Here is a 20,834-nt window from a genome sequence, read left to right on the forward strand (position 1 = left end):
GCCACAAGCCCTAATTCCAGCTTTTCCTCCAGACTGTAAGCTCCCTGTGGGTATTCATTCATTCATTCAATCGCATTTACTGAGCGCTTACCGTGTGCAGAGCACTGTACTAAGCACTTGGGAAGTACAAGTCGGCAACATATACAGATGGTCCCTACCCAACAACGGGCTCACAGTCTAGAAGGGGGAGACGGACAACAAAACAAAACATGCTGTGTGACTTTGGGCAAGTCACTTCACTTCTCTGGGCCACAGTTACCTCATCTGTAAAATGGGGATTAAAAAACTGTGAGCCCCCTCCGTGGGACAACCTGATCACCTTGTAACCTCCCCAGCGCTTAGAACAGTGCTTTGCACATAGTAAGCGCTTAACAAATACCATTATTATTATTATTATTATGTGGACAGGTGTCAAGTCGTCAGAATGAACAGAAATAAAGCTAGATGCACATCATTAACAAAATAAATAGAATAGTAAATATGCACAAGTAAACTAGAGTAATAAATCTGTACAAACATATATACAGGTGCTGTGGGGAGGGGAAGGAGGTAGGGCGGGGGGACGGGGAGGAGGAGAGGAATAGGGGCTGAGTCTGGGAAGGCCTCCTGGAGGAGGTGAGCTCTCAGTAGGGATTTGAAGGGAGGAAGAGAGCTAGTTTGGTGGATGTGAGGAGGGAGGGCATTCCGGGCCAGGGGGAGGACGTGGGCCGGGGGTCGACGGTGGGACAGGCGAGAACGAGGTATGGTGAGGAGGTTACTGGCAGAGAAGCGGAGGGTGGGTAAGGAGCGTGTCTGTTATATCGTACTCTCCCAAGCACTTAGTACAATGCTCTACTCACAGTAAGCGCTCAATAAATACAGTTAGTTGATTGACTTAGTTCCCATCTACTCACATACCCAAAACCTGGACTGGCAACATAACCGAGACAAGGCTAATCCAAGGCATTTATTGAGCATTCACTGTACTAAGCACTTAGCACTAAAGGCTGGTGAATTGACTGAACAAGGGCCACCGGACCATTCCTCCAGGTCAAATCCAGGGACTACAGCAAACTAACGGCGTCGATCAGAAAGTGGGAAGGAAGATGCTCATAACATGGCTGTGAATTGGTTATAATGGGACCCCACAGCACCTGTATATATGTTTGTACACATTTATTACTCTATTTATTTTACTTGAACATAATTATTCTATTTCTTTTATTCTGTTAATATGTTTTGTTTTGTTCTCTGTCTCCCCCTTCTAGACTGTGAGCCCACTGTTGGGTAGGGACCGTCTCTATATGTTGCCAACTTGTACTTCCCAAGCGCTTAGTACAGTGCTCTGCACAAAGTACGCGCTCAATAAATACAATTGAATGAATGAATTTCAGTCTGCAGGAATGCTCTTTGAAGCCTTATCAGTTCATTAGCATTGCCCAGGGAACCAAATGCACCACTGTCACCATTATTTAATGGAAACTGCAAATTAGTTCCAGGGCCAGACCCAAGAAACGACTGACAAGTGCCAGAGGGTATCAAAGTGTCAAAACACATTGCTGGAAACGCTTTTGGTTTTCCAAAACCTTTTGAATTTCATCTAGCGCGACTGGCTCTAGGTCCTACAGTCAGTGGAAAGAGTATGGGCTTGGGAGCCAGAAAGTCATGAGTTCTAATTCTAGCCCCGCCACTCGCCTGTTGTGTGACCTCAGCAAGTCACTTGGCTTCTCGATGCCTCAGTTACCTCATCTGTAAAATGGGGATTGAGAACGTAAGTCCCATGTGGGATAGGGACTGCGCCCAACCCGATTTGTTCTCTGTCTCCCCCTTCTAGACTGTGAGCCCACTGTTGGGTAGGGACCGTCTCTATATGTTGCCAACCTGTACTTCCCAAGCGCTTAGTACAGTGCTCTGCACATAGTAAGCGCTCACTAAATACGATTGAATGAATGAATGATTTGTCTGTATCCACCCCAAGGCTTAATACAGCACTTGGCATGCTTAATAAATCCCATTATTATTATTTCCTAACCAGGTGAAAGCAAAGAGGAACCACTCAAAATGCTCCCCTGCATAAAACAGCACTTGAAGGCGATGATTCCTTAGGAAGAAACAGAATTTTTTTTTCCTTTCCCCTCCTACGTGCAGTTGGGAAGGTGGGATTCCGTTCGTGCTCCTGCTTTTCTGACTCTCCTGTACTTTGTGAATGCCAGGACGTGGCGTGGGGTGGGACGAGGAAGAGGCCATGTTAGTACGAATTATCTTTTACTTTAACCCCTATTCCTAACCATCTTCCCCCATCCCTTATTGACCTTTGAAACAACAAGGGCTTTCACGAATACAACGACTATTCGTAGCTGTAATTTCTGGATTACTGGTATTACAAGGCACATTAGGTTTCAAAAAAAAAAAAGGGGACGACTTTTTAATTCGACTATACGGGGGATACCAGTTTTTAAGGGAATGCAAAATGAGTGACACTAACCATTTGGCCTCATATTCTGTCTCAAACACCACTGAAATTTTTGCTTTGAGCTTTCAGATTTTTGGACTCTAAGCCCCTGTAGATTGCAAGCTCCCTGTGGACAAAGGAATATGTCTACCAACTCTGTTGCACTGTATCATCATCATCATCATCATCAATCGTATCTATTGAGCGCTTACTGTGTGCAGAGCACTGTACTAAGCGCTTGGGAAGTACAAATCGGCAACATATAGAGACAGTCCCTACCCAACAGTGGGCTCACAGTCTAAAAGGGGGACTGTGCTCTCCCAAGGGCTTAATAAGTGCTCCATAAATATTTTGATTGATTGATTGACAGGACACATGGCCAATAATGGGTTAGAGGAAAATGAGGGGACAGAGGAAAAAGTCAGGGAAAGCAGTGTTACGTCTAGGGAGAGCAGTGTGTGGCCTAGAGCCCGGGTTTAGGAGTCAGAGGTCATGGGTTCAAATCCCAGCTTTGCCACTTGTCAGCTTTGTGACTTTGGGCAGGTCACTTTTAACTTCTCTGGGCCTCAGTTACCTCACCTGTAAAATGGGGATTAAGACTGTGAGCTCCACGTGGGACACAGCCTGATCACCTTATAACCTCCTCAGTGCTTAGAACAGTGCTTTGCACATAGTAAGCGCTTAACAAATGCCATTATTATTATTAGTGGAAAAAGCATAGGCCTGGGATCAGAGGATCTGTCTCCTAATCAGGCTTCACCATTTGTCTGCTGTGTGACCTCAAGCAAGTCACTTCTCTGTGCCTCAGTTCCCTCATCTGCAAAATGGGGTTTCAATACCTAGTCATTCTTCCTCCTACCAGAAGCAGCTTCCCCCTAGAAGCAGCGTGGCTCAGTGGAGACGAGCCCGGGCTTTGGAGTCAGAGGTCATGGGTTCAAATCCCGGCTCCGCCAAATGTCAGCTGTGTGACTTTGGGCAAGTCACTTCACGTCTCTGGGCCTCAGTTCCCTCATCTGGAAAATGGGGATGAAGACTGCGAGCCCCTTGTGGGGCAACCTGATCACCTTGTAACCTCCCCAGTGCTTCGAACAGTGCTTTGCACATGGTAAGCGCTTAATAAATGTCATCATTTTTATTACTCAGACTGTGAGCCCCATGTGGGACTTGATTATCTTGTAACTACCCCAGCACTTGGTACGGTGTTTGACACATACTAAGCACTTAAATACCCCTCCAGACTGTGAGCTTGTTATGGGCAGGGAATGTGTCCACCAACTCTGCTGTACTGTTCTCTCCCAAGCGCTTAGTACAGTGGTCTGCACACAGTAAGTGCTCAATAAATACGACTGATTGTTTGAAAATACCACAATTCCTACTCCATCCCAAACCACGAGGGTCGTTGTCTAGAGGGCAACCCAACAGTTTTTCCAAGGGTTCCTACTGCCGCTGTTGGAGACAGAATATGAGGCCACACGGACAACTGGTCTGCTTTTCTAATGGCATTTCTCGAACGGTATTCCCTTTTTCTTGCCAAAGTATTCTTGTTCTGCAAAGTTTCATGGCCACATGTGAATCATGTTGCTTGGCCCCACTCTGTTACTCCTTCAGAAGCCTCTTTTTATACAAAGCCCTCTCCAGAGAAGCAAAGTAGGACAGAGGTAAAAGGCAACAGACAGGATAAAGAAACAATTCAATGCTCAGACACTCAAGAGTTCCCAAAGACTATCAGGATAATTTTTTCTCCTAACTCTAGACAGAAGTCCACTGCAGTGCATCAATACACCTCAGGCATACTCAGGAAGAGCTGTAAAATGAGAGTGCACTTATCTCTGCTTCTCAGTGCTACAAAAATCACAGAGTTCACTCGGCAGCTCTAAAAGGATATTTAATTAAGGGGAGAATTGCGGCTTAGAACGGCGGGGCAGAGTGAAAGCCCGAAGATCCATTTTTTACTCAGAAAGAACATGTATTCATTCCTTGACGATGGTGTAAAAAGAATGGTTACTTTTTTCAGTTTTTATGACTACCGATAGGCTTGAGAAGCATTTAAGCAAATTCTGGATGGGTCTGAAATGGGTGATCACAGATAGTGTGAGAATTGTTAATGGGAAACAGTACGACATTGCAAAATTTGGGGAAAAATTCGATCGACAAACGAACAACGGGCCCTTGTGGGATTATAGGAAAATATTAGGAAACGTGGCACACCATTCCCTCGAGGGTGGAGGGGTCAAGGGCAAGCAATATATGACTAGTCCATTGCTCCTCTAATGCTAACCTTCTGATTGTCCCTCGATCTCATCTACTCGCCGCCGACCTCCTGCCTGAAACGCCCTCCCTCCTCATATCCGTCAGACAATTACATTTCCCCCACTTTGAAGTTTTACTGAAGGTGCATCTCGTCCAGGAGGCCTTCCCGGACTAAGCCCGCCTTTCCTCTTCTCCACTTCCCTTCTGCGTCACCCTGACTTGCTCCCTTTATTCATCTCCCCTCCCAATCCCTCGGCACTTAGGTACCCATCTGTAATTTATTTATTTATTTACATTAATGTCTGTCTCCATCTCTAGACTGCATAAGCGCTCAATAAATATGATTGACTGATGGACTGACTAGTCCCCGTGGCCTTTGCTACCGCCGGTGGACCCAGAAAACTGGCTCCACGGATCAGATCACGGATCTGATCCAGCACTAGTCTCGCCTAGGGTAAGCGGGAGAGGAAACTAGCTCTCGAGATTCCTAATCTACCAACCAGAACGTGTGGCGGAATTAGATCAAGGAAGGAAGCAACAAGAAAGACAGCCGAAAACTATGAAGAAGCAGAAATTGATAAAGAAAGGTGACCGAGAAAGTGACCTTCAGGAAGAAAAAAAAAAGAGTACGGCTAGTGGTTCAAACAGTGAAGATACTAAAATTAAGGTTCACAGTCTCAGCCTTCTCACTTGCTTCCTAATGCCTTTTTCCAATTCTATTAAATCCTGCAGGCTGTAAGCTCCTTGTGGGCAGGGACTGTGTCTACCAACTCTGTTGTGTTGTTGGGGAGGGATTGTCTCCATCTGTTGCCGAAATGTCCTTTCCAAGCGCTTAGTACAGTGCTCTGCACAGAGTAAGCACTCAATAAATATGACAATGAATGAATACTAACCCAGGCGCCTTAGTATGGTATTTTGCACACGGTAAGACCTCAATAAATACCACTAATTGATATTAAATCTTCTGTTGATGCACATCTTTATCAACTGCAATTTCAAAGAAAAGGACATTTGCAGTCTGAGGAAGGCTGGGAGAATTATGTTCCAAATGGCAGTGACCTATTTTTAGCCCGTCATGGCCAAATAAATAACTCCCCACAACTAACCACATAATTAAGCCCTGGGCTTTTGGAAAAGGCACCAAAAAAGGACATTCCTTCTAAGTTTATTACGGAAGTCCTGGTATTTTTAATGCCTCAATTTAGAACAGTTCCTGGCATTTGCTGAGAAAGACCTACAAATTATACCAGTACAACATATTTACACTTCAAAAATCAACGGCTCACCGAGACTGCCTGATCAAATGAGAAATGTATTTTTGCCACATCATTTCTTTGCATTTACAAAGCAGTTCGCTCCTAAATAATGGATTTCAGCCATGCAAGGACATACAGATCAGTTCCGTTCACTAATATAGCTGTATGCCAGGAGACTGAACAATTGTCTTATTTTGGGGGCATCCAACGTATTGAATATTTATTAGAATAAGTGAAGGCTGTATACCTAATAGTCAATAAAATGTGTTTGGAGTGAAGGGAGAGACTAAATTAGAGCATTTAAAACTTGGCAAATCTAGCAATGGGGAATTTCTTAGCCTCAATATAACAGGGAGAAGGCTTCACCCAATGATAACTTACTTCATGGCTGCATAATAAAACGTTCCAAACCACACAGTGGAAGTCAACAGGTGTACTGGAATCATAACTTTGCCATACTGTCTAAACGTTTTCTTAAATCGTTGGAAGAGACTGATGGATTTGTCTTGTAAAGGATCGAGTTCCTCTCCTGCGTCTTTTGAAGCTCCGCGGGTTTTGTTGAGAGGAAGGTCAGGTCTTCCTTTTGAGATTGCTTCCTCTTGTTGTTTCTGTTGAGAGATGTCTGGCTGGGAAGGATGAGCCTCCAGTGGCTTCTTTTCCTTCGAGATGTATAAGGCCGCAGCTCCGTGGAGCCTCCGGCTTTGAGGGCCGTGAACCCAAACTAACCTGCGTCCAGCGCCGTCTAAGACCGAATGTCCTTTTTCGCTTTGGCAGAACCAGAAGGAACCAGCCCGGTGTCCCGTCAAACATGTCCTATTTGCCAGCTGAGAGCCAGTCCGAACTAAATTCCACTGCATTTTGATGAACGGCTGCTAGTTTCGGCTCCTGCGCTGTTTGAAAAAGAAAATAAAGCAGAAAAAGGATTTACCAAAAAAAAAAAAAAAAGCTTTAAAAGTAGAAAAATTTTAACAATACAAAATGTGTGATTATAGGCTTCGGCTTCTTTCCACTACCAAGGGTTCCTGGCTCTAAGGGCCAATGCGATCAGGAAATACCCGCTGCACTCATCTGGTCAATAATCTAAATACCATTTTCGCTTCCCCACTGGGTTTCTCTAACTCAGGAGCAATCACTAGTCATCTGGAACCATTTGTAATAAAAAGCTGAACATACTAAATCATCATCATCATCATCAATCGTATTTATTGAGCGCTTACTATGTGCAGAGCACTGTACTAAGCGCTTGGGAAGTACAAATTAATAAAATTAAATTACTAAATTTATTTACTAAATAAAACGAAGCAGACTTAAAAACGCCAGTTTTAGAGACAGACACTTAGCCGGATGCTGGTTTCCTCCCCCTTGCATTCTTATCTACCTCACATCCTTCTCACTGCTCACATCGTGAGAAGCAGCGTGGCTCAGTGGAAAGGGCACGGGCTTTGGAGTCGGAGGTCATGGGTTCAAATCCCGGCTCCGCCAACTGTCGGCTGGGTGACTTTGGGCAAGTTGCTTAACTTCTCTGTGCCTCAGTTCCCTCATCTGTAAAATGGGCATTAAGACTGTGAGCCCCCCGTGGGACAACCTGATCACCCTGTAACCTCCCCAGCGCTTAGAACAGTGCTTTGCACACAGTAAGCGCTTAATAAATGCCATAATAATAATAATAATAATAATCCTCGAACAAACCTCAGCTAGAGAACGCACACTGCTTTACGCTCAAGTAGACAGCACTCAATAAAAGCCGATTTTGACTAAGGCGACATACCGAAACTAAGGAGATTGTCCCGTTTACGGCAGATACTGCAGCCCCAAATCGTAATAGGAGATTTAGTCACTATAGAAGGGTAACTACTTGGGGTGATTTCCAGGGGGAGGGAAGGGTTAGAAGAGAGGGGAGAGTAGGAATAGCGTCGGTCTCAATTCTTCAATTCGAAAGACAGTTGTCCCAGGTGGGTTTCAGTAAGGTTTATCTGTCAGCTAAAGAGTCTCGTGGTTAGAAGACAGCAATTGCGGTATTTGTTAAGTGCTTACTATGTGCCAAGTACTATGCGATATGCTCACTGTGGGCAGGGAAAGAGTCTGTTATAGGGTTGTGTTGTATTTTCCCAAGTGCTTAGTGCAGGGCTCTGGCAATGAACTGAATTGATTGAAGGGCTGGGGCAGATAGGAGATAACCAGGACCCATACGGGCCTCACAGTCCAAGCAGGAGGGAGAATGGGTATTGAGACACCCGCCAGCATGTTTTGTTTTGTTGTTTGTCTCCCCCTTCTAGACTGTGAGCCCGTTGTTGGGTAGGGACCGTCTCTAGATGTTGCCGGCTTGTACTTCCCAAGCGCTTAGTCCAGTGCTCTGCACACAGTAAGCGTTCAATAAATACGATTGAATGAATGAAACCACATTCTGCAGATGAGGGAACTGAAGCACTGAGAAACGACCTGCCCAAGGTCACACAGAGTGGTGGAGCTGGGATTAGAACCCTTCAAAGGCCTACTGAGAGCTCACCTCCTCCATTCATTCATTCATTCATTCAATCGTATTTATTGAGCGCTTACTGTGTGCAGAGCACTGCACTAAGCGCTTGGGAAGTACAAGTCAGCATCTTTAAAAACTCATGCTAAACTAATTAATCACCAATTAGCCCAGAGATCCTGGGCAAACCTGACTCTTCAAAGAACTCCTGACAGAGATAGGAATCGATGGGACTCTACAAATGTGCCTACCATTTCATTCATTCAGTCGTATTTATTGAGCGCTTACTGTGGGCAGAGCACTGTACCGAGCGCTTGGGAAGTACAAGTCGGCAACACAGAGAGACGGTCCCTACCCAACAACGGGCTCACAGTCTAGAAGTCTAGAAGGGGGAGACAGACAACAAAACATGTAGACAGGTGTCAAAAGCTAGATTAAATAGAATTATAGCTATATGCACATCATTAATAAAATAGAGTAGTGAATATGTACAGGAGGCCTTCCCAGACTGAGCCCCCTCCTTCCTCTTCCCCTCCCCATAGCACCTATATATATGTTTGTATGTATTTATTACTCTATTTATTTATTTTACTTGTACATATTTATTCTATTTATTTTATTTTGTTAATATGTTTTGTTTTGTTGTCTGTCTCCCCCTTCTAGACTGTGAGCCCGCTGTTGGGTAGGGACCGTCTCTAGATGTTGCCGACCTGTCCTTCCCAAGCGCTTAGTCCAGTGCTCTGCACACAGTAAGCGCTCAATAAATACGATTGAACGATCGAGTGAACCCAGGTCCTCTAACTTCCAGGTTGGTGCCCTTTCCACTAGGAACGCGAACGCCTGTCAGGCAGCAGGCAAGCCCAGCCTCAGTCCTTGCAAGCAGCTCACGTGTGCACACACGTGTACATGCTCATTCTCATATTTTAGACTGTGAGCCCACTGTTGGGTAGGGACTGTCTCTATATGTTGCCAACTTGGACTTCCCAAGCGCTTAGTACAGTGCTCTGCACACAGTAAGCGCTCAATAAATACGATGGATTGATTGATTGATTCTTTCTCCCCTCCTCCCCCTTCCTTGTAAACGTGTTCAGCATTCACGCCATGGCCTCAGGCCACCCTTCTAGACTCCACTAGAATATGTCCACTAATCCTGTTGCATTGTAGAGCTTAGTATGGTGCTCTGCACCTAGTAAGCGCTCAATAAATACCATTGATTAAATGATTGATCCTTTTCTTGGGTTGGGTTGGGACGGGCTCCAGACATTCACAGCTTGTTGCCCCTGCCAGGTCACAATATCACAAGCAGTGGAGACTTTTGAATATGAAGGACGACCAAATATACATCAAGTGACTTGGACTTCCCAAGCGCTTAGTACAGTGCTCTGCACACAGTAAGCGCTCAATAAATACGATTGATTGAGTGAAGGCACTGGGAAAAAGTGGGGCCTAATGGCAAAAATCTGGCCAATTGTCTTAGATCTACCCTTGCTCTCAGTACATACGGTGCTTAGTGCAGAGTAAGTGCTTAACGTGATCATTAAATTATTATTATTAACATAATAATTAACACCGGAGGAAAGCAGCATTGCCTAGTGGACAGAGCATGGGCCTGAGTGTCAGAATGTCCTGGGTTCTAATCCCGGCCCTGCCACTTGTCTGCTGTGTGACTCTGGGCAAGTCACTTAACTGCTCTGTGCCTCAGTTACCTCATCTGGAAAATGGGGATTAAGACTGTGAGCCCCATGTGGGACATGGACTGGGTCCAACCTGATTAGCTTATATCTAGCCAGCGCTTAGTAGAGTGCCTGGCATATAGTAAGCACTTAAGTACCATAATTATTATCATTACTACAGCTGAACAGACTTGAATAGAGATTAAAAACCTAATATAATCAGTCGTATTTATTGTGCATTTCTGGGAGCCCGTTGTGGGGTAGGGACCGTCTCTATATGTTGCCAACTTGGACTTCCCAAGCGCTTAGTACAGTGCTCTGCACATAGTAAGCACTCAAATATGATTGAATGAATGAATGAATCAATCAATCAATCGTATTTATTGAATGAATGAATGAATGAATGTGCACAGCACTGTACTAAACTCTTAGGAGAGGGCCATATAACAGTCCAAAAACTCTTTATTCTCTACTCGGCATAAGCTCAGTGTTAAAACATCATCAGTGGGTTAGCACAAGGTCTATTTGCTGAACAGAATGTCAAAGGTAACACTTTGAAAATTATATATTTCCGGGTGCCCCCAAAATCTAATTAAAATAATCACGGATATTTACCTAGCTCTTTTACCAAGGAACTACATTTACTCTGTTTTTGTTGAAAACTCGGTTCTTTGAATTGCACTTCCTAAGGGAAACTGTACTTTAGTGCTTTTGCTTAACACCGTCTTGGTGAAATCAAATTAAGAGTGCTAGCTGGGGAGTCCCTGGAAAAGAAAATCACATAAAGAATAATTAAAAACCAATGAGCTCAATTCTTCCAGTACCTCAAGTGACTCCCTAGAAGCGAGTTAGGCAGTTTGGGAGGAGCATTCATTCTCTCTGACCATTAAGGAGCCACTCATTGCAGGAAGTTCGCCGTTCTCCAATGCTCAAAACCACTACCAGGGAGTCATTTGAGGCACTAGGAAAATCCATCGTCTACCTGAATTCAGATTATTGTTCAGCAGCCTTTATTTTGCAGTAATACACTGGAAAAATAATCTAAATCCACGATATTAGCCCACCTGCTCTAATGTGAGAATAGGGAGGCAAGACTGATAAATGGGAAGACGAGATTGGAATAATAATAATAATAATAATGATGGCATTTATTAAGCGCTTACTATGTGCAAAGCACTGTTCTAAGCGCTAGAGAGGTTACAAGGTGATCAGGTTGTCCCACTGGGGGGATCACAGTCTTCATCCTCATTTTCCAGATGAGGGAACTGAGGCCCAGAGAAGTGAAGTGACTTGCCCAAAGTCACACAGCTGACAATTGGCAGAGCCGGGACTTGAACTCATGACCTCTGACTCCGAAGCCCGGGCTCCTTCCACTGAGCCACGCTGCTTCTTTATTTTAGTACAGTGCTTAGTACAGTGCTCTGCACACAGTAAGCGCTCAATAAATACGAATGATTGATTGATTGATTCTTTGGAAGTCGGGAAATTCGTGTTTTAGCCCCGGCTCTACCACTTGCCTGTTGAGTGACTTTGGGCAAGTCACTTAATGTCTCTGTGCCTCAGTTTCCTCTTATTCTATTGTCCTTTCCCAAACTTTCAGTAAAATGCTTTGCACACTGCATATGCTCAGTAGTCATTCATTCATGACTCTCCCCCTCGTCCCCCTCTCCATCCCCCCATCTTACCTCCTTCCCTTCCCCACAGCACCTGTATATATGTATATATGTTTGTACATATTTATTACTCTATTTATTCATTTATTTATTTTACTTGTACATATCTATTCTATCTATGATGATTCATTCAATCGTATTTATTGAGCGCTGTGTGCAGAGCACTGTAGTAAGCGCTTGGGAAGTCCAAGTTGGCAACATATAGAGACGGTCCCTACCCAACAGAGGGGTCACAGTCTAGAAGAGAAGCAGCATGGTGCAGTGGTTAGAGTCCAGGCCGAAGGTCAATCAATCAATCAATCAATCGTATTTATTGAGCACTTACTGTGTGCAGAGCACTGTACTAAGCGCTTGGGAAGTCCAAGTTGGCAACATATAGAGACAGTCCCTACCCAACAGTGGGCTCACAGTCTAAAAGGGGGAGACAGAGAACAAAACCAAACATACTAACAAAACAAAATAAATAGAATAGATATGTACAAGTAAAATAAATAAGTAAATAGACTAATAAATATGTACAAACATATATACATATGAGCGCTAATTCCAGCTCTTCCACTTGTCTGCTGGGTGACCTTGTGCAAGTCACTTCACTGCTCTGTGCCTCAGTTACCCAGTCCTTAAAAAGGGGCCCAAGACTGAGCCCCACATGGGACAGGGCCTGTGTCCAATTCAATTTGCTTGTATCTACTCCCGCGCTTAGTGCAGTGCCTGGCACGTAGTAAGTGCTTAACAAATACCATCATTACTAAATATCACTGCTTGGGGATAAAATACTTTTTATTAAATGGTATTTGTTAAATGCTTACTATGTTCCCGGCACTGTATTGAATGCTGGGGTAGAGTCAAGCTGATCAGTTTGGACACAGCTCATGTATCACATGGGGCTCAAAGGCTTAATCTCCATTTTACAGATCAGGCAACAGGCCCAGAAAGGCAAAATGACTTGCCCAAGGTCACAATGCTGACAAGCGGCGGGGCCGGAATTAGAACCCAGGTCCTTCTGGCTCCCAGGCCTCTCTGGCTTTATCCACTGCTTCTCAATCATTCAATTCATTCAGTCGTGTTTATTGAGCGCTTACTGTGTGCACAGCACTGTACTAAGCGCTTGGGAAGTACAAGTTGGCAACATATAGAGACGGTCCCTGCCCGACAACGGGCTCACAGTCACAGTCGGGAGCCTTCTCAGCCTTCTAGCGCGGCTCAGTGGACAGAACAAGGGCTTTGGAGTCAGAGGTCACGGGTTCAAATCCCGGCTCTGCCAATTGTCAGCTGTGTGACTTTGGGCAAGTCACTTCACTTCTCTGGGCCTCAGTCACCTCATCTGGAAAATGGGGATTAAGACTGTGAGTCCCATGTGGGACAACCTGATCACCTTGTAACCTCCCCAGCCCTTGGAACAGTGCTTTGCACATAGTAAGCGCTTAATAAATGCCATCATTATTATTATTATTCTCACATAGACTGTGATCCCCATATGAGTCAGGGACTGCGTTCAAGCTGATGACTCTGCATTCACCTCAGTGCTCAGCACACAGCAAATAATAATGATAATGATGGCATTTATTAAGCGCTAACTATGTGCAAAGCACTGTTCTAAGCACTGGGGAGGTTATCAATCAATCAATCAATCGCATCTATTGAGAGCTTACTGTGTGCAGAGCACTGTACTAAGCGCTTGGGAAGTCCAAATTGGCAACATATAGAGACAGTCCCTACCCAACAGTGGGCTCACAGTCTAAAAGGGGGAGACAGAGAACAAAACCAAACATACTAACAAAATAAAATGAATAGAATAGATATGTACAAGTAAAATAAATAAATAAATAAACAGAGTAATCATCATCATCAATCGTATTTATTGAGCGCTTACTATGTGCAGAGCACTGTACTAAGCGCTTAGGAAGTACAAGTTGGCAACATATAGAGACAGTCCCTACCCAACAGTGGGCTCACAGTCTAAAAGGGGGAGACAGAGAACAAAACCAAACATACTAACAAAATAAAATAAATAGAATAGATATGTACAAGTAAAAGGAACAGAGTAATAATAAATAAATAGAGTAATAATAAATAGAGTAATACTAAATAGAGTAATAGTAAATAAATAGAGTAATAATAATAAATACAGTAATAGGTTACAAGGTGATCAGGTTGTCCCACTGGGGGCTCACATTCTTAATCCCCATTTTACAGTTGAGGTAACTGGGGCCCAGAGAAGTTAAGTGACTGGCCCAAAGCCACACAGCTGACAAGTGATGGAGCCGGGATTTGAACCCACGACCTCTGACTCCAAAGCCCGGGCTCTTTCCGCTGAGCCACGCGGCTTCTTTATGCTTTGTAAATAACATTGTTATTGGTGAGAGTGTGAATGTCTTAACTCTTCGGTATTCTCCCAAACCTTCACTTAGTACAGCGCTTGGCAACACGTTCAATAGGGGCTCAAAATAATTGACAAATTGGGCTAGGGAGAAGTCGGGCTGAATCGGATTTCGTGCCAGGCCCGCTTCCCATCCGAGGGCAATTCCTGGGATAGGGAGGCAGGGAAGGGTGTCTCCCTGGACTTTGTGCCCCCCAAGCTCCTGCTCCACCCTTTCCCCTCAACCTCCCCCCCACCCCAAGTCAGAAACAGGACTTGGACTTTTCCTTCTTCCTTGCGGGCCTGGACTTTTAATAAAATTATTATTAGCCACATTCGGTTTTCAGAGACTTGAGGGGAAGCCGTTGCTATTCACAGAAACTTTTCCCCTATCTGACAAAAACTGGGCTTGGATATTCAGAGATGAGAAAAAATACGATTAGATAAAATAGATAAAATATAAAATAGAAATAAAACATAAATTAAAATATAAATATATATTTATATAAGATACATATATATAATATAAGATATAAAATATATCAGATAAAATAGATAAGATATAAAATAGATATAAAATATAAATATATATTTACATTAGATATATAATATAAGATATAAAATACAAAATAGATAAAATAGAGATTAGATAAATACGATTGATTTTGTACATATTTATTACTCTATTTATTTATTTATTTTACTTGTACATATCTATTCTATTTATTTTATTTTGTTAGTATGTTTGGTTTTGTTCTCTGTCTCCCCCTTTTAGACTGGGAGCCCACTGTTGGGTAGGGACTGTCTCTAGATGTTGCCAACTTGTACTTCCCAAGTGCTTAGTACAGTGCTCTGCACACAGTAAGCGCTCAATAAATACGATTGATGATGATGATTACTCTATTTATTTATTTTACTTGTATATATCTATTCTATTTATTTTATTTTGTTAGTATGTTTGGCTTTGTTCTCTGTCTCCCCCTTTTAGACTGGGAGCCCACTGTCGGGTAGGGACTGTCTCTATATGTTGCCAACTTGTACTTCCCAAGCGCTTAGTCCAGTGCTCTGCACACAGTAAGCGCTCAATAAATACGATTGATGATGATGATTACTCTATTTATTTATTTATTTAACTTGTACATATCTATTCTATTTATTTTATTTTGTTAGTATGTTTGGTTTTGTTCTCTGTCTCCCCCTTTTAGACTGGAGCCCACTGTTGGGTAGGGACTGTCTCTATATGTTGCCAACTTGTACTTCCCAAGCGCTTAGTCCAGTGCTCTGCACACAGTAAGCGCTTAATAAATACGATTGATGATGATGATTACTCTATTTATTTATTTATTTAACTTGTACATATCTATTCTATTTATTTTATTTTGTTAGTATGTTTGGTTTTGTTCTCTGTCTCCCCCTTTTAGACTGGAGCCCACTGTTGGGTAGGGACTGTCTCTATATGTTGCCAACTTGTACTTCCCAAGCGCTTAGTACAGTGCTCTGCACATAGTAAGCGCTCAATAAATACGATTGATGATGATGATTACTCTATTTATTTATTTATTTATTTTACTTGTACTTATCTATTCTATTTATTTTATTTTGTTAGTATGTTTGGCTTTGTTCTCTGTCTCCCCTTGTGAGCCCACTGTTGGGTAGGGACTGTCTCTATATGTTGCCAATTTGTGCTTCCCAAGCGCTTAGTCCAGTGCTCTGCGCACAGTAAGCGCTCAATAAATACGATTGATGATGATGATTGATTGACTGATTAGAATGTCCACTGAAATCTGCAGTTGTCTCCAATTGGCGGCAGCTTTTGTTAAGCAATAACTGGCACACAAATGATTAAGCATTTGGAAGGTATAATGAAGGACTGTTAAGGGATTCTCTGACACAAGCAAACTGAAAACGAAGATAATAATAACGATGGTATTTGTTAAGCACTTACTATGTGCAAAGCACTGTTCTAAGCGCTGAGGGGATACAAGGTGATCGATCAGGCTGTCCCACAGAAACACAGCCTGTGAGCCCCTTGTTGGGTAGGGATTATCTCTATTTGTTGCCCAATTGTCCTTTCCAAACGCTTAGTACAGTGCTCTGCACACAGTAAGCGCTCAATAAATACGACTGAATGAATTGGCATGTCAGTATAAAAAAATGTAATTTGTGGCATTCTTTAGGCATTGCTAGTAGGTACTTAATGATGAATAGTTAGCGCAAGAAGCAGCATGGCTTAGTTGAAAGAACACAGGCTTGGGAGTCCGAGGTCGTGGGTTCTAATCCCGGCTCGACCACTTGTCGGCTGTGTGACTTTGGGCAAGTCAGTTAACTTCTCTGGGCCTCAATTTCCTCATCTGTAAAATGGGGTTTACGACTGTGAGCCCCACGTGGGACAACCTGCTTACGCTGTATCTGCCCCAGCGCTCAGAACAGTGCTTGGCACACAGTAAGCGCTCAATAAATACGACTGAATGAATTGGCATGTCAGTATAAAAAAATGTAATTTGTGGCATTCTTTAGGCATTGCTAGTAGGTACTTAATGATGAATAGTTAGCGCAAGAAGCAGCGTGGCTTAGTTGAAAGAACACAGGCTTGGGAGTCCGAGGTCGTGGGTTCTAATCCCGGCTCGACCACTTGTCGGCTGTGTGACTTTGGGCAAGTCAGTTAACTTCTCTGGGCCTCAATTTCCTCATCTGTAAAATGGGGTTTACGACTGTGAGCCCCACGTGGGACAACCTGCTTACGCTGTATCTGCCCCAGCGCTCAGAACAGTGCTTGGCACACAGTAAGCGCTCAATAAATACGACTGAATGAATTGGCAGGTCAGTATAAAAAAATGTGATTTGTGGCATTCTTTAGGCATTGCTAGTAGGTACTTAACTTAATGAATAGTTAGCGCAAGAAGCAGCGTGGCTTAGTTGAAAGAACACAGGCTTGGGAGTCCGAGGTCGTGGGTTCTAATCCCGGCTCGACCACTTGTCGGCTGTGTGACTTTGGGCAAGTCAGTTAACTTCTCTGGGCCTCAATTTCCTCATCTGTAAAATGGGGTTTACGACTGTGAGCCCCACGTGGGACAACCTGCTTACGCTGTATCTGCCCCAGCGCTTAGAACAGTGCTTGGCTCACAGTAAGCGCTTAACAGATACCATTATCATCATCATCATCAATTTATTATTACTAGTATTATATTTCTTCAGCACTTCCTACATGTCAAGACCAACAAGACTTAAAACACTAAGCACTGGGATAGATAGAAGTTAATCAGGTCAAACAAAGTCCCTGCCAACATGGAGCTCATAGTCAATTAATCAATCAATCAATCAATCGTATTTATTGAGCGCTTACTGTGTGCAGAGCACTGTACTAAGCGCTTGGGAAGTCCAAGTTGGCAACATATAGAGACAGTCCCGACCCAACAGTTGGCTCCCAGTCTAGTCAAAATAGGAGGGAGAACAGGAACTGAATCCCCATTTTACAGATGAGGAAACTACTAGGCCACGCTGCTTCTCTACCAAGGAAACTTTATTGATGAGTGGCATTTACTGAGCGTTTACCATGTGCAGAGCACTGAACTAAGTGCTTGGGAAACTACAACAGAACTGGTAGATTAAGTCACTTGTATTGGACCCTCCCGAGCACTTAGATCTGTGCTCTGCACAAAGTAAGTGCTCAATAATCAATCAATCGTATTTATTGAGCGCTTACTGTGTGCAGAGCACTGTACTAAGCACTTTGGAAGTACAAGTTGGCAACATATAGAGACAGTCCCTACCCAACAGTGAGCTCACAGTCTAAAAGGGGGAGACAGAGAACAAAACCAAACATACTAACAAAATAAAACCACTGACTGATTAATTTCTCAAGAAGCAGAAGGGGGCAAGTCTCACTTTGAATTCCCTTCTTCCCATAATTTTAGAATACCCAGAGTGAGATATTTAGTCATTTATCTCATCTTCGACTGCCCCCTTATTACTAAACTAAATCCCACTTACTCCACTACTTTAAAAAAGCAAACACATACATTTTTCTTTATATTACACCCTTTATGGCGTTCTCTGGGCTCTTTTCCCCCCCCCACCCCACCCTATTTTATTCAATAGCCTCAATTACATTTTTATTGCAGGCTATTTAATCCACCTTCTTCTTGCTATTAACGTTTTTCGGCTTCACGGTACAAACTGCCACCATAAAAGAACTAATTTGAAATGTTTGCCACGGGGACCTTGACTAGGTGAAATTATGCTCCCTACTATCTTCTGAATCGCATATACTGAATTTTCCAGTGGCCTAAGATAGTTTATAAATTCAGCTTATCCTCATTAGAAAGTATTTACTCAATGCTTAGTCTACATAATAATAATATAATGGCATTTATTAAGCGTTTACTATGCGCAAAGCACCGTTCTAAGCGCTGGGGAGGTTACAAGGTGATCAGGTTGCCCCACGCGGTGGCTCACAGTCTTCACCCCCATTTTACAGATGAGGGAACTGAGGCCCAGAGAAGTGAAGTGACCTGCCCAAAGTCACACAGCTGACAATTGGCGGAGCCAGGATTTGAACCCATGACCTCTGACTCTAAAGCCCGGGCTTTTCCCACTAAGCCACGCTGCTTCCATCTTTTAGACTGTGAGCCCACTGTTGGGTAGGGACTGTCTCTATATGTTGCCAACTTGTACTTCCCAAGCGCTTAGTACAGTGCTCTGCACACAGTAAGCGCTCAATAAATACGATTGATTGATTGATTGATTCCATAACATTACAAGGAGCACTGCCCTACGAATTTGGTAGAGTACAACAGAGTTAGTAGACGCAATCTCATCCTGGAGAAATGGATAATTTTTCGTTTCTTAAAACTTTACCCCAAGTCGAATTTAGTCAAAATGCTTGCATCTTCAAAGTATTTATTGAACGATTGCTATGTGCAAGCAGAATGCTGAGAAGCCGCCTGGCGTAATTCATTCAATCGGATTTATTGAGCGCATGCTGTGTGCAGAGCACTGTACTAAGCGCTTGGGAAGTACAAATCGGCACCATATAGAGACGGTCCCGACCCAACAATGGGCTCACACAAAGCATGGACCTGAGAATCAGAAGGACCTGGGTTCTAATCTCAGCTCTGCCACCTGCCTGCTGTCTGATTTTGGGTCCCTTAACTTCTCTGTGCCTCAGTTACCTCATCTGTAAAACGGGAATTAAAGACGGTGAGCCCCATGTGGGACAGGGACTCCGTCCAACTAGACTGTAAACACCCTCTGGACTGTAAGCTTGTTATGGGCAGGGACTTTGTTATTTTATTATATTGTACTCTCCCAAGAGCTCAGTACAGTGCTCTGCACTCAGTAAGCGCTCAATAAATATGATTGACTGCTCGTATCCACCCCAATGCTTAGTAGAGTGCCTGGCACATAGTAAGCGCTTACCACATACCACAGTTATTCTTATGGACATTTGGGAGACTGCAATAGACACGATCCCTGTTGTCAAGGAGCTTACAATGTAGTTGGAGGAGTCAGACACTAAAATACATTACAGTAGGAGGGAGCAGCGAGGTACTTCACCATTTTCCAAATCAATCAATCAATCAATCAATCGTATTTATTGAGCGCTTACTATGTGCAGAGCACTGTACTAAGCGCTTGGGAAGTACAAACTGGCAACACATAGAGACAGTCCCTACCCAACAGTGGGCTCACAGTCTAAAAGGGGGAGACGGAGAACAAAACCAAACATACCAACAAAATAAAATAAATAGGATAGAAATGTACAAGTAAAATAAATAAATAAATAAATAAATAGAGTAATAAATATGTACAACCATATATACATATATATACATACATATATCCCTGGCATTCCCTGTACTGTGGGTTACACATCCTGGAGATGGGCCGTTCCCTTGAATTTTCAACTTAAGCTGGAACAAAACGGGCAAATATCCAGTGAGGGCACACCCTACTTTGCAAACCCTCCCGCAGTTTACTGAGTGGTCTGTTATCAATCAATCAATCGTATTTATTGAGCACTTACTGTGTGCAGAGCACTGTACTAAGCGCTTGGGAAGTACAAGTTGGCAACATATATAGTCCCTACCCAACAGTGGGCTCACAGTCTAAAAGGGGGAGACAGAGAACAAAACCAAACATACTAACAAAATAAAAAGAATAGATATGTACAAGTAAAATAAAGTAATAAATATGTACAAACATATATACATATATACAGGTGCTGTGGGGAAGGGAAGGAGGTAAGATGGGGGGGATGGAGAGGGGGACGAGGGGGAGAGGAAGGAAGGGGCTCAGTCTGGGAAGGCCTCCTGGAGGAGGTGAGCTCCATGTTATCGTCACACCAGAAGCAGCCATCAAAGGTGGTAAACTCCTTGAGGGCAGGGATCTGGACTACTAAATATATAGTCCCTCCCAACCATTTATTGCCTACAGTAAGTGCTCAATAGATGCCACTGACTGATACATCTGAAGAGGGGAAAAAAAGCAGGCCAGCCTGCCGGAACCTGGAAGAGGACAGTCTTTAAGACTGTGAGCCCACTGTTGGGTAGGGACTGTCTCTATATGTTGCCAACTTGTACTTCCCAAGCGCTTAGTACAGTGCTCTGCACACAGTAAGCGCTCAGTAAGTACGATTGATTGATTGATTGAAATGAGGTCTAGTGGAAAGAGCACGGGCCGGAGAATCAAAGGGTGTGGGTTCTAATCCCAGCTCTGCC

At 43.5% G+C, this 20,834-nt stretch overlaps 1 protein-coding gene across 3 annotated transcripts in view; it reads right to left on the minus strand.

Moving 5' to 3' along the window:
* The window catches only part of FAM210A (family with sequence similarity 210 member A), a 50,924-nt gene that overhangs the window by 14,993 nt on the left and 15,097 nt on the right, over nucleotides 1-20,834 (minus strand). The window contains exons 2-3 of one of the 3 annotated variants that reach the window (XM_038746328.1): nucleotides 10,699-10,847; nucleotides 6,319-6,827 (exon numbers count right to left, since the gene is read on the minus strand). In XM_038746328.1, coding sequence (XP_038602256.1) covers nucleotides 6,319-6,794 — 476 coding nt within the window. In that variant the 5' untranslated portion in view covers nucleotides 6,795-6,827; nucleotides 10,699-10,847. The remainder of the gene's footprint in view (nucleotides 1-6,318; nucleotides 6,828-10,698; nucleotides 10,848-20,834) is intronic. The other 2 variants (XM_038746327.1, XM_038746330.1) reach the window with 2 other exon arrangements.

This window comes from Tachyglossus aculeatus, chromosome 5, assembly GCF_015852505.1.
Source record: "Tachyglossus aculeatus isolate mTacAcu1 chromosome 5, mTacAcu1.pri, whole genome shotgun sequence".
Taxonomy (NCBI): Eukaryota; Metazoa; Chordata; class Mammalia; order Monotremata; family Tachyglossidae; genus Tachyglossus; species Tachyglossus aculeatus.